Consider the following 26,947-nt stretch of genomic DNA (forward strand, 5'->3'; position numbering starts at 1 on the left):
CCTTTTAAGCTTATGTCAAATTGGCTCAACCCTGAAGGTATTCTCCCGAGCTTACCAGACTTTCTTTTTCTGAAGTGCATTTCCTGTTGTACCTAAAGATGTTTTATGGCAGGAGCTGTCTAGCTGAGAGTCAAGGGAATACACCAATATGGGGCATGGCAACCTGGAAAATAAGCGCATCTGCCTCATCACAGCTCGCCATACCAATCAAGACAAATACGAATCCCTGACCAGGTTTGGTCAGTCCTTTTCAATGTTTGAGTTACATCCTGATATATCACAACGCCACGGCCAACAAACCTTGTTTTCTGGTATCAGTGAGAAAGTATGGCTTTGCTAGAAATTTCAGCCCCCTCTTGGGTATGGTGTACTGCGTATCCCGTAGGGCTTCTACTCGGTGCCGGGTGAAAGGAATATATGATTGAGCACCTTTTCAACCTCGCGACTGAAACATAGTACTGCAGTGATATACTCATAGATCCTAATAGCTCACTATGAGAGAGCATAAGGAAAGCATATCCCGTATTCAGTTGGGTGTTTATACTTGTTGCTCCATTCCAAATACGACCAGCTCCGCGACCAGGCGGAAATGCCTCGCACAATGTTCGGGAATTGAGGCATTCAAAACGGTAGAGTTACCAATTTAAATAACGATGGACGGTTCTACGGCGAAGAGATTATTGGGATTGGCTGGAGACAAAAAAGTTGGTAAAGCGATTGGTCTAGAATGATATCCCACATTGTTGGCCTAGTTTTCTATCTCCATAACGGTATATGATCTACTCTTCAGCAAAGTAGGACAGTTGTTTTCGTTTTTCTTTTTCGCTTCTAGAGCTCACTAAGCTCATTGCTGATGGTGTGGAGTACGAGCACAGATGTTGGTACACAGTATATGTCAGATTGTGTAAATACCGATCACCAATAGATGCAATCTATCATATAGATGAGAAACGGTGACAGGTAGCCGAATAACCTTGTTTTGGCTTTCTTTCCGGCGTTCCGATGTCGAAGGGAGAACGTATCTAACCAGAATTCACCCAAGTCGCGAAGGTTGGGGAAGCAGTGGACCTATAGCAGCTGAAGATATTGGCTTGGCTCGTGAGCGGGAGAAGCCACGCGAGAAATTAGACCCAACTCTAACCGGTCCAGCCACCAATCCGTAAGAATATCAAACGTAACTAAATGCCGGTAGACATGGACTGCCGTTTCTAGAACTCTCCCGCCTGGTATGTGAGGACAAGGGGCTCAGAAAATATGGAAGTCTGAGCACTTCCACTGCAACGCGAGAAACACAGGATTGTGATCCATCATATGTTTGCAGGACATCTCATATACCATCTGACAGGTGTGCCCTGTCGAAAGGGCTGCCTTGGAAGGCAGTCCGTAGCATTAGCGGCAACGGGATACGAAACCTTACAGTGAAAAGCACTCCGCCTGGGATGTGGGGCTGCAGAAATGAAACATGGTGTGGACGAGGATCAATTGCTCCTTTAGGCAATAAAATACACATGGCTGGAAGGGTCATGTCATGTCTTTTAGCTTGGGATGTACCTCCTCCGTAAGACTAATAGCAAAAGCCAATAGCAATGGACTTACCCGGTCAACCTCGGGCTTGGGAGGCCTCAAACTTGCAGAAGACGCCCTACGCGGAGTATATTAATTTAATATGAACACGGGAGAGATTGGGAAGGTCTGCGTGGTGCACTAGGTAAGCACCGTTTATTTACTATCTCCATTTAGAGGGGAAGACATAAAATGCAAGGCGAGGAAGCCAGGCCAAACTGTATGGCACTGGATAGCCTTAATGTTGACCTCTGAGCCACAAATCGACTTCGAGTGAAGGCTGAGATAAGCTTTATGCATAGTGTATGAATCGAATAAATATTCAGAATTGCTACAGGCACAAGAAGTGCTGCAGAATGTACCGGTAGCCGACAGGAACTTCTGCGCCCTTGTGACTGCTCACTCCCCGAGGTTGCTCAATTCGTACAATATACATTACTACCTAGGTGGAAGAATACATATATGTCCTTTACAGGTTCATTCACTCAAGGGTAGTCCCAGTATAATACTCGATGATTTACGAGAAATACAAGTGAATTTTGAGATCACAAGGCTACTCAGGAAAAGAGAGAAAAATAAGAAAGAGAGAATGAAAAAACAAAAGCAAAAAAAGAATATTAATTCAAAGGAGGTAGGCAAATATCAATCCATTGTGTACTATTAATATGATCCGTCAAACAAGATCTTGGACGTGTCTGCAATGCATGGCATTGTTTACTACCTGTCTGACCTGAGCTCAGTCATGCTTTGCTTTGCTCAGGACTCGTCAAGATTGTGATGGATGGAATGGGTCCTGGCGGCCGGACCTTGACTACCCCCTGCCTTAGTGCCGGAGCGGTGGCCCTGTTCGTCGTAAAGCTGAAACCGGAAGAATGAAATCCGACACACCGATTGACCCACATGCGGATTTCAAGGAGTTCTGGGGTCTTTGGTTCCCGTGGTCGTTCTCCCCAGAGATTTTCGGGGAGAATGAATGGCTTCTTTTTCTTTTTTTTCCCCTTCTTCTTGTTTTCAATTATTTGTCTGAAACTTGTAATATCATCGTCGACCAAACTTTTCACTGCTGTAGGGCACAGATCTTAAAATAAAGTTTTGCGATTCGAACACTAGGCTTTCCATGGTTTCTTCATGCGAGAGAACCATCTGTCGGGTGATGGTTTTTTAGGGGGGAACGGCCGGTACTACGGAGTACTAGTACGTGATACCACAGAGCAGGTGTTGGTCCTTACCACGGACCTGGGACCACCCACATGACTCGACAAGAGTACTCCATCCTGTAGGTACAATCGTAGCATTGATCACTATACCATTCACCAATAATACCAGGGTTTATAGGATGATCATTACGGTGTTCGAGTGTTATTGGATGTTCTTTTCTTTCCCAATCGTCTCGACTGTGTATTTATGTTCTATAATTAAGGTGATTGTTCCCTTTTTATATCGTATGGGGCGATCTTGTCATATAATTAATTAGCGGGGGTACGACGGTACGGAGTACATTCTATAAGCGAGGTGGATGAAGTATTAGGTTCAAAGAGATCATTTATGTACAAAACCCTTCAAACAGTCATACGAATCATTCGTGCTCTTTTTTTATTATTCTGATCTATCGGGAACGGATTTACGAGCTCATTTCTTTTCAGCCCCATAACTCCCTTTCCCCAATACCCTCGGCAACAGGATCAAAAATACGAAAGCTAGGAATTTCAAATACTATAACCCGAGTGAGGAAGAATGAAATATCATATCAATAGTGCTGGGTACTAGGGAGGGTTCTTATCTGCCGTAATACGGAGTGCAATCGGCGAAGAAGCAGCCCTTGTTATTCTAGCAAACATCTGTCGATCCGTGCGTCACATCCGTACCTCGTGGCAATGTTCGGTTGCAGGTACTGGCAGGAAGGGGGGCCAAGTGGGAACCAGTGGAAATTTTTGGATCGGAGACTCCGGCCAGGCTTTACGGTAAGAGAGACGGGATTAACGTCGTAACCAACATGCCAGCGGAGGTTTGGGATGAAACCTTAGGTAATCATCATGCAATACACCTTATCAAGTTATGTAGGCATGTTCGTACAGGACAGGAATTTCAAGTTCTGAGAGGATTCTTTCAATACTAGTACTAGTCCAAGGACATCTCCAGGATTCGAACTTAGTTTATGGTTTAGTGATACATTCGAGAAGGAGGGGAGAACAAAGTGCCGACAGGGTAATACGTAGGTATCTATTTACAAGGTAGTAGATAGAAGTAGCTGCATATTCCGTACCTACAAGGCAGTTAGCGACCGAGTTGAGGCTAAAGAGTCGTCCAAGGGTGGAACACTTTAAAATTCGTTTTTGTTTTTCGAAAGCCCAAGATTTAAGGTCACACAATAAGCAGTCTGTAATATGTATTTGTGAATGGCTTTATGTTCGAGTGAATTTGGGGGGGTTTCGTCACTCACATGTTAATTTTGACTTTTACGTTATTTGATATTATTAATCTTAAATCGTGTTTTTTCTTTTTCTTTCTCTTTTTCTCCCGATGTTGAAGTAAAATTCTCTTTGAGAGGCAAAGAGGTACCTCGCTGGTACTAAAGGTAACAATGGGTTGTTACCCGCCGAGGCTAATGACACTAACTTTTGCTAAGAACGGAGATGCGGATACTAAAGAATTAACGGAACGACACATGCCACGCGCATCTGCTGCTGCTGGAGATCGAGCAGTTACATTCTTGGTTCTAGTGCCAGGGCCACCCAACTCCAGAACCGAACTAACGAACTAACCAAAAGTCCACTGCAGGAAGGATGACTCCAAAAAGTACCTAAATGGACTTAGTTATCTGACCCGCGCGCTGTGAAAATGGGTCCCCCTCTTCCACACACTTTCTCCTACTCCGATCGGAATTGATTGAATATAACTAACAGATTGCGCGACATTACCACGGATACTACTCGTTCCTTACGGACATTGCTCCTGGTGTTCTCTTCCTTACTCTTCCCACCCCCCCCCCCCACCCCACTTGTGTCCCTTCTTCCCGCTCCCTGATTCGATTTCTGTGCCACGGCAGCAATGTACCACTTGTGGCTATTAATCTTACTATATTGATATCCGGAGCCTTTTTTCCCTTTACTCTCCCCCTCTCTCTTCGTCGTCGCCGCTTACCGACTGCTGCTAACGTCCTCATCTTATCCCAACGCCTTTAAGAGTCGCTGACGCAATCAAAATCCCGCTTTGAGAGCGGTCGATCACCCACTGCTGAAGAGAACATTCCTTTGTGCTTTTTGACGTCCCTCATTGGCTTCGGCAGACGTCGCATGAGCTCGTAACTCAACTCATACCTTCGCAAACCTCCAAAATTGAGATCCCTCCGCTTTGCCATCCAAACTTGGTTTTAACTGGGACTGAACGGGACTGAACTTTCTAGTGGCAACAATTCGCAGAACCCTGCTATATTCCATAATTTTTTCGATTTTGCGCTTGGAGTTGGTCGTTCCTGTCATTGGGTAGCTGTGTTGCCTTTGAGATTCTCTGTCTCTAATACATCTGGGGTGAACTGCTGTCGGATAGTCTGGGGTGTGATTTTCAACATTGTCGCATTTGTCGAACAGTCCCACAATCGCCTGGACTTCAACCAGCAGCTCTATTCAGGTTTCTACCGTGACATTAGCGTGCTGTGTCGTACGAACGGAACGCCAGAAATCCACCTCTCGAGTAACTGTTTCAGCTGGAGTTCTTGACTTTCGCCATTTGGTCGCAAAAAAGAGGCACGCCCGTGTTTTCTTTTTTGCATTTGTTTCGCTATTTAATTCCACCTCCTAAAATAATACTATAACTACAACAAATCGGTTAGTTGCTCTCCCAGCGAAGATAGCCTGCCCACTCGTATTCTGTCTTGATGGTCGTCGCATGTCTTAAAGACCACCCTTTGAGTGGTCATGAGCATTTGTCAGGCGTGTCCCCTGATTCACCTGCTGCCATTGGACTTCGCTCGTTCCCCTCCCAGGTGTGCACCAACGTCGGAGTTCTTAAACTAATTGGCACCTTCATGGGTCGTGAACAGGTTTTCCTATAAGTGAGAGAAACCCATAGACAACATGGGTTGTATGAGCTCAAAGCCCGTTGACACAACGGATAAGGACGCTTTACAACGAAATGCTCGGATAGACAAGGTCCTAAAAAATGACAAAAAGGTGATGGATAGGACCATCAAAATCCTCCTTCTCGGTAAGTCTCCAAACAAATTCCCCTTGGTCATATGTATTCACAGATATTTAGGTGCTGGCGAATCAGGAAAATCAACAATCATAAAGCAAATGCGCATCATTCATTCTGGGGGGTTTCCTGAGGATGAGCGCCGTCAAACGCGTGCAGTAATCTATTCCAATGTTGTCATTGCATTCAAGGTTTTGCTAGATATTATGCGCACAGAAAGCATCGAGTTTGAGCAAGAGAAGACCAAGGTAAATAAGAATTGGCAGTCAGCCATTGCTCCACACTTCTCCCTATTTTCCTCCTGTTTGAAACACCGACTAATCTTTGATACCATTCTCCAGCCGCTTGCGGAGTATATGGATACTCTGGAGTCTGACGTCGGCTCAGAAGAAGCATTCTCCGATCTCAAGGTTCGCGATGCCATGAGAGATATGTGGAATGATGCAGGAGTGCAAAAGGCCGTTGCTAGAGGGCATGAATTTGCTCTTCACGATAATCTGCATTAGTGAGTGCCGATTGCGTGCCGATCAAACAGACGGCTATTGACCTTCTTATAGCTTCTTTGATTCACTTGACCGGATATTCGCGCCTGGCTGGCTTCCCGACAATCAGGACATGCTGCAAGCGCGTTTGCGAACCACAGGAATTACGGAAACTCTATTTGAACTTGGCCAAATGAACTTCCGAATGATGGATGTTGGTGGCCAACGATCTGAGCGCAAGAAGTGGATCCATTGTTTTGAGGGTGTGCAGTGTCTTCTCTTCATGGTCGCCTTATCAGGCTATGACCAGTGCTTAGTGGAGGACCAGAACGCTGTAAGAACCTTTGCACCCCCTTCTGGATTTGACACATATCTAACGCCATTTTCTTGTTAACAGAACCAAATGCACGAGGCCATGATGCTGTTCGAGTCATTGGTAAACGGAGAATGGTTCAAGCGCAAGCCCATCATTCTTTTCCTGAACAAGATCGATCTCTTTAAGGGCAAACTAAGTGTCTCCCCCGTGTCCAAACACTTTCCGGATTTCAACGGTTCAAACACGGACTTTGATGCTGCGGCAAGATATTTCGCTGACAGGTTCCGCGGCATCAATCGCATTCCCGATCGAGAGATCTACATCCATTACACCAATGCGACTGACACAACATTGCTGAAAGCAACCATGGATTCTGTGCAAGACATGATCATCCAGAAGAATCTGCACACTCTTATCTTATGATAATTAATGTTTCATCAGAGACGATTGGCTTCCACGATGACTTCCCGCGAGCCTGAGTCTATTCTATTCACTCAGCCTTTCACGTTGCATTTTCCGAGCGTTTTCCTTTCTACGACACCGTGGCCCTCTCCTTAGCCTTGTATTATTCTCTTCTTGCTTATTCCCCTTTTCTTTCCTTTTCGTTATACATGCATCGAGAAAGCGTTCTCGGTCGATTCTGTGCTACAGTTCTACTATGCTATCCTGCATGAAAAGCTTACACTACTACATGGTGCTTCATTTTGTTCGGTTCAGCGACGAGTCTCTTTCTTTCTACACCATGCAGATTGATACCATTCTATTCTTTTATTTTCTCTTCTCCTGCCATTCATCAAGTCTGGCGGTTTCCATGGCTACTTACCATATTTGTCCCATTTGTGCTGTAATACATTGTGGCGAAGGCTTCGGCTCCTTGTTTTCATAATATCTAGTCCCAATCTTACGAATATTGACAATCCGGTCTGGGCTGAAGTGTCTATGGGTGAGGATTCCTGGCTTCCTGGTGTTTATTGGGACTGGTACGTTGGGGAAAGAGTAACCTATTCCTGGTTGAAATGCGGGTGTGTAAACATGAAATTTTCTTTTTCCTCTCTCGGTGGTAATTACTTTCGCTTATCCTGATTGAAAGGAGGTTGTGTGGAATTAGTATTCGGACTATAAGCAATATAATTCGTATTGTTAATCAGGCTGCGTAAGACGAAGCAATGCCTCCCACGGTATCTCAACGCGTATCAATCCCCGGTCTGATACCATGTTGAGGGGTACATGTTCTACCTTTGGAAACCGAGGCTTTGTCAACCCATCATCCCCGACATTATTACGTCTCGTATAAGTAAACGGACGAAGAGGTGGAATGATCGGTAGATCACCTGACCGACCTGGTGTATATGCCTCAGGTGTCTAATATGGACAGAGCTTTACCGGATTGGGCTTCCGCCTGATCGGCTCAACTTCGAATTCGCCTCAGACGACTTCTAACCGGCGTTGTTCCCGACATACTCGTCACCCAGTTTCTGGGCTATTCGACGTCGGAAAATGCTGTCATCTTCGTTACGCCGAGCTGCATGGGCTCCTATTGCTCCTATCACCGGCATCGCTCGCTCGTCCAGCCAAGCTCTTCCAGCTTCCTCTAATACCCTCTTAGGCGCGGCACAGCATGTCCGTCAGCGCCGTTACTCCTCATCTTCTTCTTCGAAGCCCAGCGACGGTTCCAGAAAAGTCGACGCTTCTTCTCAGACCCCCGCCAAGGGCGTGAATGCAAGCGAAAAGCGCGAGGGTAAGGCTTCCAGACGAAGGGGAAAAGATAGCAGTGGCCGTAACGGTTCCAAGTCGAACCAGCATACGGTCTTCTCGAGACTGCCTAGCGTTCCCTCCACCCAACACCTTCAACCCCATGGTGAGTAGAAGTGGCACCAAGGAGGCGGACAAGGTTCTTAGATTGTCTTTTGACTAACTTTTCCCCCCCTTGCGGAGCAGACGTTCACGTAGCTTCATTCTTTTCTATCCACCGACCTATCTCCGTTTCGACCACTGTTCCTCCTCCTTCTAGCCCTGAAGCTTTTGATGCCATATTCACCGCCAAGAAATCCACGAAACATGATTCGGATGATGTGATTCTTACTCTATCCTCCACCGTCAACTCCATGGAGAACCCTGCCTATCACTTGGGCGAACAAGAAGGCTCTCTGAACCACTTCGACATGGAGGGTAACCAGCTCGACGGAATGAACATGGCGGAGCTGAAGGTTTCCGTGGAGGAGCTTACAAGGCGACTTCGTCCATTCCACCCCCCGCCGCCACCGGTTCCCTTCGACGAAGCGAAAGATGCCGGTGCCGTGGAGTCGGAAAACTTTTCTCCCCGCGAAACCAGTTACTCCACCGTTTTGACCATCCACGAGTCCACACATGCGGATGGTCGCAAGACGTATGAAGCCCACACGGGTCCTTTCGTCCGTACACCGGATATGGACGCTCCTGGCGCTGGTGAGAATGAGGCTATCATCGACGTACCGTCTCAACCCGGAACCACCTACATTGAGCGTCTGCGCAACAACCGGACCATGCAAGCGATCAGCACCAAGAGACGGCGTAAGCTGAAGATGAAGAAGCACAAGTACAAGAAGCTTTTGCGGAAGACGAGAACCTTGCGTCGCAAGCTTGACAAGGCTTAATCGGGATCTCTCTATTACCGCCTCCTTCCTCGTGCACTGTCCCCTTCCGATCACCTTCCTCAAGTCTCATGGCACTTTGGAGTTGTACATTACCATCTTGCCGGACTTGAACCGGTTGGTGGTTCCCTAGGTGCTTTGTTTGTGCCCGTCCTCATGGTTCCTACGGTATATTCATTTTCTTGAATATTACACGTTTCTTACGCATTGTCCATTCTATAGACAGTATCATTTACATAGCTATTCTTATATCACTTTGTTTGATCGTTGAAGATGGACATATAGCTCTGTATTTTTAATGTGATTTCTCGACGCAAAGCTCATATTGAGCCCTGTACTACTAGATACAATGTAAATCAGTTTAACGGTTACACAAGGATTACACCATGAGAAAGTATGTGAGTAGCAAGTTTGTAAAGTAATGGTCCAAACGGAATACATGGCAAAATACTATTTCTTCAAACAATAGATATTTACTATATCAGCCGCACGGTTGCAATGCACCACTATAATAGAATGAGGTCTTTTGATTCCAAATAACAGATAACATCCCGAATCGAATCTTGAAAGCAAGTAGTAGCTTGAACACAAACAGCAAATAACCGCATAAACAGCATGTCAGCATTGCAATGTAAATGATCCAGTCCAGGACCACAGCGACTCCAATAAAGTACAGGTACAGCGCAAGGCTTCAGCCATGCATTGTATCTACCACGACGACCCACCCATCCTACCATACAGCCTCGGCCTGTATGTAAGCACCATAACTCTTGACAGTTGAAAGATAAGCCAAAGTTCCTCGCCCCGTTCAGCTGCTGTTTATCTTGGCTCTCGTGACAATATGAAAAACGTTCGCTACCAGAAAGCAAGGCGTTTACCATGTCACATTAACCAATCTAAACCAATATACTGTGTGCGAAGAGGATTAATTGGAGGTCCTCGCACAATGATTGTCGAATATGACTTAGCACTTGGCATCGATCTTGGCACGCGAGTTCATGAGAAGGGCAACGATGAGACCGTAAAGACCTGTTGTATGGAGCGACGATCATTAACAAATTGGAACCAAATACCAGGGACTGGACTCAAGAGGCAAAGACTCACCCAAAACTTCAGCGAAAATGAGAATAAGGATCATGCCGACATAGAGCCTGGGTTGTTGGGCTGTTCCGCGGACACCTGCGTCACCGACAATACCGATGGCAAAACTATACACCATGTTATCAGTTCATAGGTCTCGCAGAAGTAGATTGTATCCGATCGCGCAGGAATCAGACATACCCAGCTGCCAGACCAGCAAGACCGACAGCGAGACCTGCTCCCAGCTGAATGAATCCGGTGTATAGAGGAACTGTCTGTGCCAGGTCGTTCGCGATCAGGACGGACACGACCAGACCGTAGATACCGATGATACCCGCCATGACAATGGGGACAATGTCTATAATTATGCACAGTCAGAATCCTAGACGCTTACAGGCAGGCAGTGCTATCGGGATAGCTCATCGCGGCCTCTAACGTACTCTTGACGATCAGATCGGGTCTGAGGACAGCCATTCCACAGACACCGACACCGGCCTTAGCGGTTCCATAGGCGGCACCGAAGCAGGTGAAAACGATGGCCGAGGTGCAACCAAGGGCACCGAAGAAGGGCTATTTCGGTAAAGAGGATCAGTCATGCTTTCTTCAGTGGGCAACACAGTAGGTCAAGCACTAGGGAAGCTGGCTAAGCGGTTCCGTAGCTAGCTGGAGCTCTAGTATGGCCGGCATCGACAGACTGTGGAGATACTCACCGCATAGACGGGACTATACGGCTATAACGTTAGCACCAAGGACAAATGACTACTTTGCACGCTGTATTATCGGAGGACCATACGGCAGAGCGACCGAATGACCGAGATAGGAGTCAAGCTAGGAGATTACGTACCAAAGTTCTGTGGCCATTTTCAAAGACTAGACGGTTCTCAAGGAGAAGGATTGGTTAAGAAAAGTACAAAGAAGGTTATAAGAAGCAGTCCACACAGGGGAGCGCCGCGTAGACAACAGTTGCGGTGATGTGAAGGCTTCGGTTGTTGATGGGAGTTGAGGCGAACACCGTGTTGCTGGAGTCGTTGCTCTTCGGGGAGGCTGACGGACCGCATGTGCTGCCACGTGATCTGGGGCTTGGCACCGCTCATCGGAGGTATACTAGTAGCTGCATTGATGGAAATCTACCCAGCTGCTGTAGATAGAGTCTACGGTTACAATTGTATTTCTCACTTTTGTATCATATCAGTAGCTATACATAGGTGGCATTTGGGCCCCTTTCACTCTATGAGGCGACCAATTTGACTCGACATCCCGGGATATCAAGCTTAGTGCCAGACTCCAGAACCTCTTGCTCTGGCCTGATTGGAACGATAGGTTGCGAGAAAGTTATTGCTTTCTCCGATAGAGCTCCAAAGTAATTAGGCTTGACTCTTAAGTCCTTTTGGGGTGCACCTTTTTCTGCTTGGGCTATGGACGTCTCATTATCGAACACGACCCCGAACTGGTACGAGATCGCACCCTCTCGGGAACCGAGTAGCTCCGGCTGACCGTTCTGGACATGGTCTGGCTCGACAGAAACATAAAATTGAATGTAGTCCCCGGGCCTAGCCACTTGTGACAGGGTTGTCAGGTCATCGACAACAGGTTTCTCCTCAAACCAAGGTGGCGCAGTTTGCGCCGTGCTTGTGCCAAAGGGGGAGAATATGTTATCCAAAGTTGTAAACTCATTGCTCTCGTAGGGTCCTAGAAATTTGGTCTCGTAATCAAGTGACAGAAGGCCCTGTTTCTTGCCCCATCCGCCACCACCGCTCATGACCCGGTGGAGTTTACCTCCGGCTTGAACTGATCTCACAAGTTCGGTCCGAAAGCCATCGGATTCGACTTGTGAGTTGCTCGAAGGAGACTCGACCAGAGCCCAAACGGAAACCCTGCGGTCAGCAATATTATGTTCTTCAATGTAGCGTGGCAGCTCTTTCTCTAGTTCAGACGAAGCGGGCATCGGATCCTTCGATGTGCCGTTTGGATATTTTGCTAGTTGACGCAGGATGTTTCCCATGCTGGAGATAACCTCCCTTCGCTGGCCAACGGGATGTAAAGGAAGTTTCAATGTGTTGTGTACAGAACTTGCAGTAGAGGATATTCGACAGCGTGAAAGCTCGATCGATCGATCGAAGGAAAAACTGGATGAAGGAAGGTTATAGGACCAACGAGTCCCATATAGAGTATTTTCGCTGCCATTTATAAACAGTGTATTGGCGAGGCGCAGCCCGACCTCATGGACAGCTCGTCGGAGAGTCGTATTATCCGAGCCATACGACACTTCCGTCTGGAAGGAAAATACGAGGGCTGATTCCTCAGTTTCCGAGCTCCTAATGCGTCGAGGTGCAGCAGCCCTCCCTTGTAAGTTTGCCGTCCTCGCAAATAGGAGGGAGATCCCCTCCGACTCTGCCACAGCGCCATTGTCGGTGTTATCCTGGAGACCCGATGGAGTATCGGGCAATTTATCAACAATTGCGACAATGGCGTGTACAGGTTCGGGGGAACCGGATGTCGGAGCCTTGCGATAGAGTCGGTTGATGCATTGTTCGAGGAAGGGATTGGTCGTGTCGGCCCATTGGGCAAGACTAGGGGTTAAGAGGAGAATTGGAATATGGTCCGGCCCTGCGAGTGACAGTGGTGTAGAAGGAAGGCTCGAAAGGACGTCATCTGGAGTCTCTTCGACGTTTAGCTAGTCGCACCTTCGTGCAACACCGGGAAGGCTTACAATCTCTTCGGGAGTCCTCGTTAACCAAGTGTGAGCAAGAAGACGATCATCTGCGGCTGCTTTTGTCTGCGTTGCAAAGCAACTTTGTGGAACACTGCGCTTCCGTAGATACGGGGTCAACTTCCGAAGTTGACGATGGCTGGACATCAGTGGAAAAGGATTTGGTTTAATTGCTAGCCGTGCTGGGATAGCAGGCGGGAGGGACCCGAGTATCACCGACATGGAATCATGAACGTTCAGTAATTGCGCCCAGAATTGACTAGTAGGGAAGACCGTCTCATGAACTCGGTTGTAGGAAACACTTTTTTGTTTTCCTCCGCGGACAAGTGAGTCGGCTGCCAAGACACTGGAGTTCTAGACGGAGAGCTTTCCCCACGAGTACTAATTACCCACCATTAAATTTACCCTTTTACAGATGTATGTACTTTTTAGGTGTGGACATCGCACAAGTTCAACAACTTAATCAGCTGGTATATGGTGAAAGGAATAAGGGATGCGGTGGAAGAAAAGCCATATCGTCCCATGGATATCAGAAGGGTCTTTCTGAAGGTGGTGTCAAGATGAGGCTTGGTGAGGAATCCTGGCGCAGTTGATCGAGGCTGATTGAATTTATTTATTCTATTTTTATTTTTCATCTTTGTTGTCTATTTGTAGAAAGGAAATCAGAATTCCTTGTACATCGTAAATTAGCCATAGTTAACTTGATTGTTCGCGTAGCGCCGCTTGAAACGTTGGAGGTCTGTAAGCCTATCATTTGAGTGGTGTAATTAATGCATCGTCCCCTTGTTTCCACTCTTTGTATTCCTGAAGCTCATTGGCGTGGTAGTAAACCTGATACTCCCATGACGTATACCGCGTGTACATCATTATATAGAACTGCAGAAAACAACCTGGTTGGAGGTACAGCGAAAGCAAGTAAATCCCGAGCGTCGTTGAGGATATGATATCAGTTCGCAAGAAATCCCGGCGCTAGGGAATTGTAGCGGTGGAGGCCAGAGAACAATATACTAGACCATATAGCCTACGACGTATATGGAGTATGTCCTCCGTACATACTGTGTACAGTACTAGTACTAAGCCTGACTTGTAAGCCCATAGGGCTGTGCGGCCCACAGCTTGTTAAACCCGTGCTCCCTGGAGCCCTGACATCAGTCAATGATCGAACAATCCATGATACTAAGAAAGGGACCTGAACTTGATGGGCTTTATCAGAAAAATAAAAATAGAAACAATTGAATATATGATGACGATTATCACTTATTTCTAAAATGAACTTTTTTCTTTTTCTTTTTTATTTTTTTCTTTACTTGCAGTGTATAGAGAACTGTTCAGCCTGGAACCGCCAAGCTTTTCCAGGCAACAGAATTTAGAGGGAATCTGAAGGAAAAAAAAAAAAAAAAAAAAAAAAAGATAGTCATGGTGACATAGCGGTTGGGCGACTAAAAAACAGTCCCCTTGCCTGTGATCGTATAATTAGGTAGCGCTGCCAAGGATAACAAGCCACCATGAACTTAAGGGACGCTCCATTTTGAAATTTTCACCCTTTTCCATAGATCCACCTGTGTTGGAAGTATGTATGTCCATGCCTTCTTTTGCCAAACTTGACCACGACGTAAAAGTCACCCGACAAGAAAGCTGGAACGGAGGGCTCGGCAGCGGGAAGTTCTTAATGCACATCATGGGGAATTGATCCAATGGGAATAGGGAAGAAGGAGCCATGAGCCACAGAGCCACAGTTTGACGGAGGATGTATGACGTAGCTATTCAGAACCGATGAAGCATCACCTTCTCCTGATGGTCTTGACTAAGGGGAAATACTACCTGGTCCATCACCACCCGAAGAAGAAAGAATTCCTTAGTAGTACCAATTAACCTAGCCATCTAACTAGTAGGTCACTTAGCCTAACCCGGTCCCAAGCCCCATCGGGAGTCCAGTAAAAATTAGTACTGCCTTGGGGCGTTTTTTTACCCTAGCGGAGGTGCTCTCACGTTATCTTGCCGCCCATGATCTATTAAATCATTTAAAGAGCCCATCGCTTCTCTCCCGCCTTCCTCCTGAAATCTTCCCCATTCTTCCCACTACTTCTACTACTCCTATCTCGGTTCTATTTTACTGATTTGATCACCGACCACTGTCTACCCTGTCTATAGAACCTACACACGTTCCTCGTTGACACTCCATCGTCACCATGCCTTTCACTGCTTCGTAAGTGAGCTCCTGCCGTCGCACTCGGTTGCCCACCCTCACCCGGAGTCATCCATTTTATTATCCCATCGTTGCGCTTTGTACCTATAAAGAGGACGGGGAACGAGTTATCAATAAGGGCTCAGCTAACCAACCTAATTTCAGTGATATCTGCAAGATCCTCTTCGCGATCATCCTCCCTCCCTTGGGTGTTTTCCTTGAGCGGGGATGCGGTGCTGATCTCCTCATCAACATCTGTTTGACCATTCTGGGTTGGATTCCTGGTATCATTCACGCTCTGTATGTGTCTGCCTTGCATTGAAATTGCATGTTATGGTTTTACTAATTTTGTTCAGGTACATTATATTCAAGTACTAGACAGCTCTCCACATCTCTGTCGCCATGCCCGTTTTGGTTCACAGCGCCCGGTCGAAAAGAATTACATCGTTCTGCGGTTAATAGCATGAGATACCAGCTTTTGTGATCGAACTCGCGACCATGATGTTGTCAGCACTGTTCCGCGGCGCTCCGGCCCAAGCCACCCTAAAGTGACCCCACTACTTGGCAACCCCCGTGTATCCATTCTTCGACTGCGACGGCGCTAAGCGGTCTGCAACGCTGCTTGCTCGCTGCGATGGCGTTTTGGATTGTTCCTAATTCCCTTTATTCTCATGTTAACCATGCTCTGTTTTTTTCTTTCTTTTTTTTTTTTTTTTCATCCATGTCTCTTTCCTAGGGCTTTTTTTTGTTTGTAGAAAATTAAGAATCTTTTTTTTTTTGTTGTATTTAATTTTTTGTCTTCCCCTCCTTTCCCAATATTTTTTTTTTTTTTTTCGCTTCGGATGATACCAGCTCATTTGCGATACTGGGCTCTACTTTGCTGTATTGTCAGTGAGATTAGTTTTAATGATTAATGGCAATTGATAAGACCTTTGGTCTGTGATCGTGCTAATATTATCTTCTTCTGTAAAGTGCAACAAGGTACTTGTCAGCGACCTTGATCTAAACCGCCTACGAGCTAAGACTCCCGTGCCTGGTGGTCTAGAAGTGGATACCAACGCTATACTATATCTTGCTATTAACTTGTTCAAGTACCGAATACCCACTACTAAGACAAAACGCAGATCACACTCCAGGAATCTACTACGTACGGGGTACGTACAAAGCATATTACGTCCTCTATCTTGAAACATCGCAATTGTGGCTCCTGGGAAGTGTTGATGGAACTCTTTCTATAGTGCATGGCTATGCAACCAATCGTGACAACAAAGTGTTTATGGCAAACTTGATCGTCCTCACTTTAGGTATACCATTCAAATATATTCCGCATATTGAACACAGTTCCAGCTTCCAAATGGAGGAAAGAAAATAATAATAAGATAAATAGGATTCGAAAAGAAAAAGGGTAAACCCTCTCGGAGCCAATACATCGCACTATCTGAGCCAGCCAACACCGCCACCGGGGCCGGCGCTCTCAGGAACAACAGCATAGGCCACGATGCTTGTGGAAGTAGCATACTCCAATTGAGTATACCCTGCAGGACATACCCACTTAAACCCAGGGATACTCTCCCGAGTTAAGCTCCCGGCGTAGGAGACCAAATGGGTCGAAGCTAGGGTTAGCCAGTAGGTTATCGATAGATTAGACCCATCCATAGTAATCGACACTGAATAAGTTATGCAGACAACCGGTATGCTTTCTTAATGGCCAGCTAGCGGACATGATGGCATGGCATAGATATTCAGTTCCATAATGTGAGTGCATTAGGAGAGAGATGCGACGATGCTATGGTCTACCCCTCGGTGGTCAGAAGCAGCCGGAGCCATACATCGCTTTAGAGTGTAACCTTACGATAAGGAAGGTATTATCAGAGCCAGCTAAGAAGGGTTCAAATAAGCTTTAGTTCCTATACCCCGGGCTTATGTGGGTATTGCCCAATCAGGAAGTCGAAGGATTCTTCAGGTACGATCTTATGGGATAACGAAAAAACCACTCGGTAGCTCTAAGTACTAATGATGATTTCTGAAATAGCTTCCTCACCTGTGCCGTATGATAAAGCTCCTATTACGGTGTACGTCTTGGGGACGCAATAACGACGAAGGCTGAATCGACTGCAGTCACCATTCATCAGATAGAAAAAAAAATGTCATACTTCTTATTTGTCACCCCAGTCCTTCAGTCTTCCATAGTACCACCAAAGGGTTAGATGTGTTGCGACCTACAAAAAGTCATCTATATTTGGAGTCGGCGGATCTGACATCATGCTTCGTAGGCTCTGCAGCATCGGCGCCAACACGGCGCGTACCGAGCTTGTTTGCGTCCCTCTCGCCCAAACAAAGCGCTTACCCACTTTAATGCATGCTTTTACAGGCTATTCTGGTAATTTGGTCAAGTCAAAAGGTTATTTACGTTTCATGAGGGCGCTTACAGATGTGTTGTTGATGGGGCTCGTCTCAGATCCAGACCTTTCTCTGCCCATGGCCACTCAGCGCCATGACGAGAGACGATGATCTTTTTGACGCCGTAGGGAGTAGGATGACCCCAATATGGCATTGACCATGCTAAGCTTTAATCATGGACTTTTTCATGTCGTCCCTTTCAGTCCTGACCTCACATCTCTGCAGTATCACCTTGCCTACACTGTCTGTACCACTATTGCGACTGTATACCGTCAAGTGTCATCCGATTCACCTTGTCCACTTCCTTAGCATGGTATCCTATAAGTGGATATGACTCCTGAAGCAGACATCATCTTGCGATATTGAGGCTGTGGTGAGTTGATGATATCTATAAAGCTAATTAACGTTCTGTCCTTCTTTTCCCTTCGAGTTTCTGCATTGGAGTTGTATGGTTTTCTGATGAGTTCGGATCTAATCAGGTACTGCAATATGTTATCATCTCTTCTTCAACGGCTACCCACCCTATTTCTGTCATTAGTTCCGCCTCTGCTAGCTCTAGGCGCATATGGCCAGAAACTCCCGGCAGCCCGGCTCGATACCGTACCCGATTGTGCTCTAAACTGCGTCGAGAGTTTTATAAACACTGATTATCCGAATAATGCGTGCTCGTCTGTGTCAGATATCAGCTGTCTATGTAAAACTAATACAAAAAGCGGTTATACGCTGGGGGAGGCGGCCTTACGCTGCGGCTTCTCGTTCTGCTCAATTGAAGTGGCGCTCAATTCAAGTGTCTACAGCATTTGTGATTCGGTACCCGGAGCGTTGCCTCGTACACATGCTACAATCACTGCCACAGTTGTGTCTGTACTATCGCCTACGAGCGTTCCCGCTACCGAGACACACTCACCTAATTCTAGTTTGACTACTCCGACGGATCCTATACCACCGCAGACCGGGCATCCATCGACTACCTTCACCACATTTCAAAGTCCAGTATCAGCAACGGATACCGAGCAAAGTACCCCAAGTACTGCTAGCAGCTCACAGACAACCCACAATGCAACATCGGGAGCAGCTGCCGGTAAGGAGAGTAGTCTCAATGCAGGTGCTGTGATAGGGGTGTCAGTTTCTTCTGGTATTGCGGGATTCTTTATCCTTGGGGTTATAGTATTTTTCTGTTGCAGAAAAATGAAACGGCGGTATCAGCAACCAAAGGGCCATGATTTCTTTGAGATTGGAGGTGCTATGGCGGAACCACCCAATTTCTCACTACCTCCAAGACGTCCGACTCCAGGGCCCAACCCCCCATCCGGTGCAGGACACGGGGACACGGAGACTTCTAGACTCATGTCTCCATTTCAGCCTGGTCCTCAGAACCCAGCAGTCGTTGTCACAGGTCCGGGTGACGACTATCGTTATGGCTCCACGGGGATAGACAGCCCAGGAAGGATTGGCTTTGCTATATCCTCTAGCTCAGATCTCGAGCCCTCTGTCAGTCAGTCATCCCCGCGGACAGTCTCCGACCTATTGCCTGACAAGCCGGTATACACACTCTGCCCGGAACCATTGCGGCTGAGTCAACAGAAATACCCAAGGCCCACCAGTGGTGACACATTGTTCGAAGAGGATGTCACCAGACCAAGGAGTTTCCTTGGTGGTAACAGGCAATATCCGACATATGCAAACATGCAAGTTCCATACAGGAATAATCGGCAGTACAAGCGGCCCCCAAGAGTAGGGCTCCCTGATAACCCACGTGCATTGTTTCATGCCTTTCGAGCGCGGAATAATACCGTCATTCCCATCGGTTCAGGCCGTCCAAAAAAGTCAGTCTATGTTAGTGCTGGTGAAGGGAGACAGGTCCCTTATCAAAGTGATTTATACGGCAAATCATCACCCCTAGGTCCACAGTCGTACATCACAGAGCGCAATGGGTATGTCGGTGATTACTTGCGGGGCCTTGATGTGGAGACTGCTAGAGCTCTTCCCGAGCCACCGGTATCTCGCAACGCAGTTCGTCATTTAGATCAGGAGGTCGACACAAAAAACAACTTATTAGACAGCTCCAGTGACGAATTTGAGACCATCAATATTAATGAAAGCTCGGGGTCCCATCGAACGTCTCGACATTCTGGAAACTTCAGACCACTCACTCCTGTTCGAGAAATTCGAACACCGAAGAATGACGGCCAGCGACGAAACTATTTCGACGAAGATGCGTCTGTAAAGTATCCCCGAATGCCGTTTTCCCGGGCCGTTAGTCCAGCCCGGGAAATTGTCTCTAGGCCTAGGATCGTGCGGCGTGATGATATCAAACGTGTGCAAATACGGCGAGGCAAGCCACAGCCCAAGGAATTGACCATTCCTTACTCACCAGATGATTATTGGAATGGACATAGCTGTAGCTCTCCGTCCGGACCTAGACCGTACAGGTTGTCTGGTGACCGGTCCTCGACGGAGATACAAGGACGCATGGCAAAGAAAAAGCGTTCATCATCAGAGCGCAACCTGACGCCATCAAGGAGAGGCTCTGACTTGATCCTTCGGGTAGAATGACGACCAGCTTTGTTTATTCCTTTCTTGTTATATTCGTTCTTTCCATCAAGTATGTAGTGGCTGAATTCCTGGTGAAGGCCCGTGTACTATGTATATATTCATAGAATACCGTTTCTTGATAATGATAGAGGGGAAAAGTATGTCCTTCGGACGGGTACCTAGTTGGAGAGTGTTGAGTATGGAGGATGGACTGGTTCTTTGTAGTATACTGCTCACCTGACTACTTATTCATCTTCCTCAGACTTTTCTTTCTTTGTTTGTTTTGTTCCGTTCTTTAATCTAATTACCGAATAGACTTTAGACAAGTACAACAAAGACTAGAGGGGGCCAAACCTCGCTTATCGCAAACCATCGGAGGTAATTCTCAAAGCAAAGCACACATACCATGTCAGTGCCACATCATTCTTGCAGACGCCGGTAACGTACCTCAGCGAAGAGAATGAGAGAAATAGCAAGGAAGAAGTAACATTCCATGCTGTGCGATAGGGATTCTAACCAGCGACTTTGGCCATGATGGCGACGCTGGTCCCAACCCCACAGACAGACGCTAAGGCCAAGTCGTCCCGTCAAGATCACATGCAGCAAGGTTTCGAAAATGGCTGACTGAGGCTGATGGTCGCACCTTGTAAACCATTTCAGGACGTTGCAGCGCAGCAGCGTCTTTTCTGGCGAGGATCTTTCGGGGTTGGGTCCAATGAACGCATACGACTCTTCACTAGGCCGCGGGACTCGGCTGGGCAACCAACCCTCATAGGTTGCCTGGTATCTGTGCCTGCGCCATCGCCGTAATGGATATTGACTGCATGCTTCTCTTCAAACATTCTACTCGGAGATATCGCCCGCAGTGACGTCAGGGGCGGCTGTTAAGGTGAGAAATTCCCTCATTCTGGGGGGAAACTCGGAGGAGGGTGTGAAGGAGGGCGAAGATGGATGGTTGAGACAAAGAGAAGGAAGCGAAGGGGGAGGGAAGTTGAGATGAAACGAAAAAAGAAAATCAAAATTAGATAATAATAATAATAATACTAATAAAATAAATGACTCAAGACTCCAACTATTCATTGATTCTGCCATGTCTGGTCCGGCGTTGCAGTATTTCTAATTTGGTAACGATTCCAGAGTATGGAGAAGTGGATCCAAGATTGACAATGTTCTCCATATTCTTCTAGCTATCAACCAGAGATCAACAATGATAAACTCCATACCTGAGGCATGCAATCCCATCGAGCGTATTGTTCTCAGTACAGGACTTGTTTGTACGGTACTGGTACTACGGTACAGAAGACACCGTGGGACATGGTACATTTTACCAGGCAAAAAGGTAATCGAGGTACTCCGTATGGATTGACGTACCGAGAAACGTAAAGGGTAAAGCCACCACCTCCACAGAACAAGAAAAACACCCACATCATCTCCCGTAACCACAGCCACTCTCCCAATCTTCCTTTCCGATGATATCAACGACGATCCGAAGATAATTGTCAGGGTGCCTTCCTGCGCGGATCCACTTTGATACCCCTCTACTGCACATCAACTCCACCGTCTTCGAGCGATCGAGCACCGGCGTCCTATGGTTTACGACTCGGTGGGCGCCTTGATCATTGCGTCGAGCAAATCAGAATGTGGCATCCCTTCAGCACAAATAATCAATCATGCTGTCGCTGCCTGGAATGGACCGGCGAGCTACGGTAAACTTTCCTTTCGGAGGAGTCTCTTCCCTGAGCACGTTAATGCATGATTCCATTTCTAAAAGGCATTCGTCCAGACGCGGTTGATGTTGGAGCCACGGGTTGCATTGACCATGAACCAAACAGGCGCTGCTCTTCACTCCACCCGCTGTGCCCTGCCTTTATATTAATGGCTTCATCCTCGCAACCTTGACCCTCTCTCTCCACTCCACTTGGTCAATCACTCCCTCTTTCTTCTATTCAAGACTCTTAGAGTGCTGCATAATCCCGGTCTTCTCTTCTCTTTCTCTATTCCATTGTCTGGTAGAAGCTGGCTCCTGTCGCGGAACCTCACCCATTGATTGTCTCAAAACTTGATTCGTTTATCGAGCTGTGTTTTCGGCTTCGAGACGATCTCGTCGACAGAAGTGGTGATCGATCTTCAACGTTGACGGTTTCGCCTTCTGCTGGCCGGTCCCACACAGGGCACTCCACAGCCTCCACTATCTGAGGTCATCCCGTAGTGTTACCCACAATTATAGGAACGAAGATGACGACCGCCGACGGTCTAGGTGCCCAAAGGGTCCGCCGGCTATCCAGTTTGGACGCTGTGCAAGCTGACCTTTATGGCGGCCCCAATGTGGTCGTTCCTCCCAAGCATTTGATGGCCACCACTGATTCTCACGAAACGGCTATCGCAATGGAAATGGCCAAGCAACACTTAGAAGATGAGGTTTCATCTGATGAGGGGTCGCCCCGCGTTGCGTCGCCGGTCCCACGAGGGCCTTTGACCACCACCGATGAGTTTGCGCTGGCCTTTGACATTGACGGCGTTCTGATCAGGGGAGGGGAACCGATCCCTGCGGCCGTTGAAGCACTCAAATATATCAATGGAGCCAATCCATATGGAATTAAGATGTAAGCATTCTCTATAGAAATTTTTCCCTTACGCCAAGTGACATTATCTACTAAATTAAGTGCCATGGCATAAACTAAAAATTTACCTTTCTTCTAGACCTTATATCTTCGTCACAAATGGCGGAGGCAAGACTGAAGAAGAACGATGCTTGGATCTAAGCCGGCAACTTGAGCTGGAGGTCTCGCCGGGTCAATTCATTTGTGGCCACACCCCCATGCGGGAGATGGCTACGCGGTACAATACCGTTCTTGTCGTTGGTGGTGTAGGCGAGAAATGCCGCATTGTCGCCGAGGGCTATGGTTTTAAGGATGTCATCACTCCCGGGGATATCATCAAAACGAGGCACGACACTACCCCATTCCGGAGCTTGACAGAGGAGGAGTACAAGAACTCTCGCGTCCGAGATTTCAGTCAAACCAACATTGATGCCATCTTCGTTTTTGCCGACAGCCGAGACTGGGCTGGTGATCAGCAGATCATTTTAGATGTTCTCATGTCGAAGAATGGACGTCTCGGTACACGCTCTGAGACCTTCGACGAGGGCCCACCCGTGTTCTTTTCCCACAATGACGTTGTGTGGTCCACCTCTCATGAACATTCTCGTATTGGCATGGGTGCCCTCAGGGCTTCTCTAGAGGCGCTCTACAAAGCCGTCACTGGAAAGGACTTAAATACAATTGCGTTTGGCAAACCTCAACTGGGAACATATGAGTTCGCCACCCGCCTCCTTCGCCAGTGGCGCAAGGACACCCACGGTATCAACAGTCCGCCACACACCGTCTATTTCGTCGGTGACACCCCGGAGTCAGATATCCGTGGTACCAACGAGTTTGACAAGATCAGTGACTCCCACTGGTACTCAATTCTTGTTAAGACAGGTGTCTATCAGGAGGGTACTATTCCCCGCTACCCGCCCAAGAAGACTACCGACAATGTGTTGGAAGCTGTCAAGTTTGCTATGGAACGTGAACTCAGCAAGCAGGCCAACGAGTCCGCCATCGCAGATGATGATGTCGACTCCGGCATCGACTCGGAGTCTGCTAAGAACCATTGATTGGCATTCACCAGGAAACTTTTGGATTTTACGTTCATCTAAATCTACATTTATTGATATCCCATTTCATCTATATATTTCTTATCTTTCGTGCTGTGCACAGTTTGTTTCTCAGTTTACAATGCTTTATGATTCCCAGGCATGTCAGTCTGCTTTCATCTTTGGTTGCTTCAACACCATTATGTTCGGTCTACTTCTCGGACACGAATTTCCAAAGATCAGGGATAGATGTCATTCAGTGCGCATTGATCCTAGGACGATCGTTTAGGTTCACAGAACCATGAAAGCCATTTCGGCGATCAGATATGTGCGACCCCATAGACTTTGTGATTTATTGAATTATGGACAGTATATCCATCATCTGCTCTGTTTCTATGATCTATCAGCATGCTGTGGACAACAATCTAAAGTTACAAATAGTTTCAGCTGGTCTATAGCGACCACCTCCATCTCTCCTCACTAAACGTCATCAATGACATAAACGCACGTCCTTCATGGTATAGTAGAGACTCATATTATGAACACCTGGCGTGACGTCGAATCAGCCTCCTACAAGCACCGTAGCATCCGTAACGCCGAGACCAATTTTGAAGCCTCACACGCACCGGGAGAGACGGAACAGGCAATTCCGAATATTAAGTTCAACAGCACTGCACCATACCCTATGATATGCAAGCAGACGTCACAGCGTCAGGAGGAGGAACTCAGCGGAAGAGGTCATCTAGTCTAATCTTGTCTGAGCGCGAGAATAGCCCGGGGCATTCATGGAGGGCGGGTCCCGCCTAACGTTGGATCGGAGAGTGTATTGGTGACCTTTGATTCAGCCTTGCGCTTCTGCTTGGATATAGAGAACCATGGATATGCGCTACTCCTAGTAGTAACGTATAAAGCAGGTTGATATTGGCGAGGATGAACCACTGACCCCTCATGCCCAGGACCGGACAAGCACCGGCGCTCGTTGGAGCGGGGGCGGATCCATTCAGGACGCTTATTACTAACCGTGTCCTCTTCTGATGTTTCCTATACGAGGACTCGATGGGATTTGCAAACATGCGACTATTTCCGCACCCCGCATTTTCGATGGGTCCCCGTTTAGATCTGGAATTCTGTATCGAGCCAATGCTTGATGACTACCTTGCCTTCGTCGAAGCCCGGCTTAGGGGCCCGCACGATGATTGCTGCATGGGTATGTCGATGGTTGTGGATGTAGACCGGGTATTTGCGGAATCCCACGGAGTTGAGCGACTCGATTATGGAGAGCTGGGCTGGCGTCAGGGCGAGGGTGGGATATGTTCGGCCCTTCTTGCTGATGGCATCATCTGCAGTTGTTTCGCGGGTGCTGTTTGGTTGACCATGCTCTGGTGTTGGCGGGGAAGCTTCTTGGATGGTGATGGAGCTGGGTTTGTGCCCTGCAGCTTCTTTCGCTTTCAGACTGGGGGAGTTCCGTCGCCTGATTGAATCTGCTGAGCTGCTGTTGCTTGTGGTGGAGAGATATTCGGGGTCCTGGCTGAACCCGACGTCCTCGTATGCTTCTTCTATGGCGCTTTGCATTTGCTTTACCATGACGTGAGGCAACCGGTATTGCCTGAAGAGCGTTGCGCTCTCTCCTTCCTCATGTAGCCGGACTCGTTCTCGACTGTGGGACCACTGGGAGATAGAGTGCAAGAAGAAAAGCGGGAGGACGATGGATAAGAACAGAGCAATAAAGACCCAGAACAAGGCCGTGGTGAAAAATCTCGTTATTTGCTCCCACACACGAGAAGCCAATGGCAAAGACTCTTTCACCTCCGCTGAAGGCAGAAAGTACATATCTGGGTCAATTACAACAGGCTCATACCCCTTAACATAATTAACCTGCGCGTCGCCCAGATCACGGAAAGGATCCACCAACGAAAGCGTGGTTGTATAGAAGATTGTAGTGCGATCATTGACAACATTTCCATAAAGACTGCGGTTCTTGAACTTTGCCAGAGCCCACACGAAGATACTATCCGGATCCGCCAAAATGCTAAGCAGCGGCCGCCCCGAGTCCCCAAAAGAATCAACCAAGAACAACTGCTGCGCTGATATAGACCCCTGCCGGGGCCCTACGTTATTCCAGATATAGCCCCAGACACCCTGTCGGGGAATCCGCACGCCAACATGTGGCGACACGAAGGTTGTGAAGTTGACCGGCTCTAGTTTATCGAACCACCCTCGTGCGTCGAGCAATCCTATTGCATATCTGGCTAGCAGGCCTCCGAATGAGTACCCGACGACACTCAGTTTCCGGATAGGACATCCTTGGTCGGCTAATGTACCCAGCGTTTCTTCGATCTCGTGAGCAACCCGCTCGCCGCCGACTTCGATCCCATCGTATGTGAGATTTCCGATGTTGCGCTCTGCGACAAGAACGTGGAGGCGGTCCTCACTGTATCGCTGGCGCAGTGACGCTGCTAGGTGGTCCATATGAGAGGGGTTGCCCCAGAATCTGCCATAGTATTTATTAGCAGATGTCGTGGTGGCCGGTTCGATACCATGCCCTTACCCATGGATCAAGACACAAAGGTGGTCGGCTTTCCGCGGAATGCCGCTCTCGTCCCCCTGGTGGTTACTTGGGCCCATAGTTCATAGAAAGGATTGCTAGTCCCTTGTAAATATCTATGTTCTGTATATGTTGTGAGTTCCTTCGGTTGAGGATCAACGGATGTTCTCCGTCGTCTGTAGATGGTTATCTATAGTGATTACCAAGCAGGTGTCTGCCTAATTCAGTTCCTGCGCTATGACAAGTCTTCTTGTAATGCTGTTCGTGTATATGACTTTGGTATATAGGTTGAGAAGATGAAGGAAAAGTCTATCAATGGCAAAGTGCTGAGATCCTACTACATCGCCTTCTCAGGGGCATGATTGATTGCTGAACTGATAAGTGCAACATCGGAGGCAACACTGATGGCGTACACCGGCGCGCTTGGGCCAATCAAAGCGTTTCAAACCAGGGAAATCACGTGGGTCTATTCTCAATAGCTTCACGATAAGAGACTGGCGAATATCTAGTGAATCTGGGGGTCTAGGCGGGTATGTCTGAGATAGATTCCAAAAGACTTACAGTTATCATTCCAGTTGTCATGCTGCATGTGTGGTTTGCTGGATAGAAGTTGGTGACCCTAGAGTTTCCATATTAGTGCGTTTCACAGTATATATATATCACGCAAGATAGC

At 47.5% G+C, this 26,947-nt stretch overlaps 8 protein-coding genes across 8 annotated transcripts; 5 read left to right on the forward strand and 3 right to left on the reverse strand.

Annotated features, from left to right (window-relative positions):
- Positions 1–5,636: 5,636 nt before the first annotated feature.
- BDV37DRAFT_282786 (guanine nucleotide-binding protein subunit alpha) lies at positions 5,637–6,975 on the forward strand (the record flags this gene model as incomplete). The annotated part of the gene is made up of 4 exons (XM_032087126.1): positions 5,637–5,766; positions 5,818–6,259; positions 6,312–6,570; positions 6,634–6,975. 4 exons carry the CDS (start codon positions 5,637–5,639, stop codon positions 6,973–6,975), a joined length of 1,173 nt encoding a protein of 390 aa, XP_031941812.1.
- Positions 6,976–7,966: 991 nt separating this feature from the next.
- On the forward strand, positions 7,967–9,575 carry BDV37DRAFT_113880 (mitochondrial 37S ribosomal protein mS38). The gene is made up of 2 exons (XM_032078430.1): positions 7,967–8,410; positions 8,488–9,575. Exons 1-2 carry the CDS (start codon positions 8,050–8,052, stop codon positions 9,183–9,185), a joined length of 1,059 nt encoding a protein of 352 aa, XP_031941813.1. The 5' UTR covers positions 7,967–8,049; the 3' UTR covers positions 9,186–9,575.
- Positions 9,576–9,884: 309 nt separating this feature from the next.
- BDV37DRAFT_113791 (H(+)-transporting V0 sector ATPase subunit c) lies at positions 9,885–11,306 on the reverse strand. The gene is made up of 6 exons (XM_032078428.1): positions 11,107–11,306; positions 10,973–10,985; positions 10,703–10,832; positions 10,464–10,620; positions 10,287–10,390; positions 9,885–10,211 (listed from the first exon to the last, which is right to left on the reverse strand). The coding sequence occupies exons 1-6, from the start codon at positions 11,121–11,123 to the stop codon at positions 10,147–10,149; spliced, it is 486 nt and encodes a 161-aa protein (XP_031941814.1). The 5' UTR covers positions 11,124–11,306; the 3' UTR covers positions 9,885–10,146.
- BDV37DRAFT_113801 (uncharacterized protein) lies at positions 10,851–13,297 on the reverse strand. Its single transcript, XM_032078429.1, has 2 exons — positions 12,973–13,297; positions 10,851–12,921 (listed from the first exon to the last, which is right to left on the reverse strand). Exons 1-2 carry the CDS (start codon positions 13,192–13,194, stop codon positions 11,491–11,493), a joined length of 1,653 nt encoding a protein of 550 aa, XP_031941815.1. The 5' UTR covers positions 13,195–13,297; the 3' UTR covers positions 10,851–11,490.
- A 1,739-nt stretch (positions 13,298–15,036) lies between these two features.
- Positions 15,037–15,858, forward strand: BDV37DRAFT_247508 (YqaE/Pmp3 family membrane protein). The gene is made up of 3 exons (XM_032081880.1): positions 15,037–15,178; positions 15,323–15,457; positions 15,514–15,858. Exons 1-3 carry the CDS (start codon positions 15,162–15,164, stop codon positions 15,533–15,535), a joined length of 174 nt encoding a protein of 57 aa, XP_031941816.1. The 5' UTR covers positions 15,037–15,161; the 3' UTR covers positions 15,536–15,858.
- Positions 15,859–18,046: 2,188 nt separating this feature from the next.
- BDV37DRAFT_282791 (uncharacterized protein) lies at positions 18,047–20,113 on the forward strand (the record flags this gene model as incomplete). Its single annotated transcript, XM_032087127.1, has 1 exon — positions 18,047–20,113. One exon carries the CDS (start codon positions 18,047–18,049, stop codon positions 20,111–20,113), a length of 2,067 nt encoding a protein of 688 aa, XP_031941817.1.
- Positions 20,114–22,088: 1,975 nt separating this feature from the next.
- BDV37DRAFT_114136 (phosphatidyl synthase) lies at positions 22,089–24,009 on the forward strand. Its single transcript, XM_032078431.1, has 2 exons — positions 22,089–22,695; positions 22,793–24,009. The coding sequence occupies exons 1-2, from the start codon at positions 22,328–22,330 to the stop codon at positions 23,748–23,750; spliced, it is 1,326 nt and encodes a 441-aa protein (XP_031941818.1). The 5' UTR covers positions 22,089–22,327; the 3' UTR covers positions 23,751–24,009.
- Positions 24,010–24,661: 652 nt separating this feature from the next.
- BDV37DRAFT_114153 (lipase ROG1 family protein) lies at positions 24,662–26,899 on the reverse strand. Its single transcript, XM_032078432.1, has 2 exons — positions 26,278–26,899; positions 24,662–26,220 (listed from the first exon to the last, which is right to left on the reverse strand). Exons 1-2 carry the CDS (start codon positions 26,352–26,354, stop codon positions 24,843–24,845), a joined length of 1,455 nt encoding a protein of 484 aa, XP_031941819.1. The 5' UTR covers positions 26,355–26,899; the 3' UTR covers positions 24,662–24,842.
- Between the last annotated feature and the right edge of the window lie 48 nt (positions 26,900–26,947).

The sequence above is a fragment of the Aspergillus pseudonomiae genome, assembly GCF_009193645.1.
Source record: "Aspergillus pseudonomiae strain CBS 119388 unplaced genomic scaffold BDV37scaffold_30, whole genome shotgun sequence".
Classification (NCBI taxonomy): Eukaryota; Fungi; Ascomycota; class Eurotiomycetes; order Eurotiales; family Aspergillaceae; genus Aspergillus; species Aspergillus pseudonomiae.

Excerpts from the sequence above, each read along its gene's own strand:
- BDV37DRAFT_113880 (XM_032078430.1), top strand. The coding sequence starts at position 8,050 with ATGCTGTCATCTTCGTTACGCCGAGCTGCATGGGCTCCTATTGCTCCT. Across the intron at positions 8,411-8,487 it reads CCAACACCTTCAACCCCATG|CAGACGTTCACGTAGCTTCA; the intron begins GTGAGTAGAAGT and ends CCCCTTGCGGAG.
- BDV37DRAFT_113791 (XM_032078428.1), bottom strand. Across the intron at positions 10,391-10,463 it reads CTTGCTGGTCTGGCAGCTGG|TTTTGCCATCGGTATTGTCG; the intron begins GTATGTCTGATT and ends CATGGTGTATAG. Across the intron at positions 10,212-10,286 it reads CATTTTCGCTGAAGTTTTGG|GTCTTTACGGTCTCATCGTT; the intron begins GTGAGTCTTTGC and ends TCCATACAACAG.
- BDV37DRAFT_113801 (XM_032078429.1), bottom strand. The coding sequence starts at position 13,194 with ATGTCGGTGATACTCGGGTCCCTCCCGCCTGCTATCCCAGCACGGCTA. Across the intron at positions 12,922-12,972 it reads CGAGGACTCCCGAAGAGATT|ACTCCAGATGACGTCCTTTC; the intron begins GTAAGCCTTCCC and ends AACGTCGAAGAG.
- BDV37DRAFT_247508 (XM_032081880.1), top strand. Across the intron at positions 15,458-15,513 it reads CCTGGTATCATTCACGCTCT|GTACATTATATTCAAGTACT; the intron begins GTATGTGTCTGC and ends AATTTTGTTCAG.
- BDV37DRAFT_114136 (XM_032078431.1), top strand. The coding sequence starts at position 22,328 with ATGACGACCGCCGACGGTCTAGGTGCCCAAAGGGTCCGCCGGCTATCC. Across the intron at positions 22,696-22,792 it reads AATCCATATGGAATTAAGAT|ACCTTATATCTTCGTCACAA; the intron begins GTAAGCATTCTC and ends CCTTTCTTCTAG.
- BDV37DRAFT_114153 (XM_032078432.1), bottom strand. The coding sequence starts at position 26,354 with ATGGGCCCAAGTAACCACCAGGGGGACGAGAGCGGCATTCCGCGGAAA. Across the intron at positions 26,221-26,277 it reads CTTTGTGTCTTGATCCATGG|ATTCTGGGGCAACCCCTCTC; the intron begins GTAAGGGCATGG and ends ATACTATGGCAG.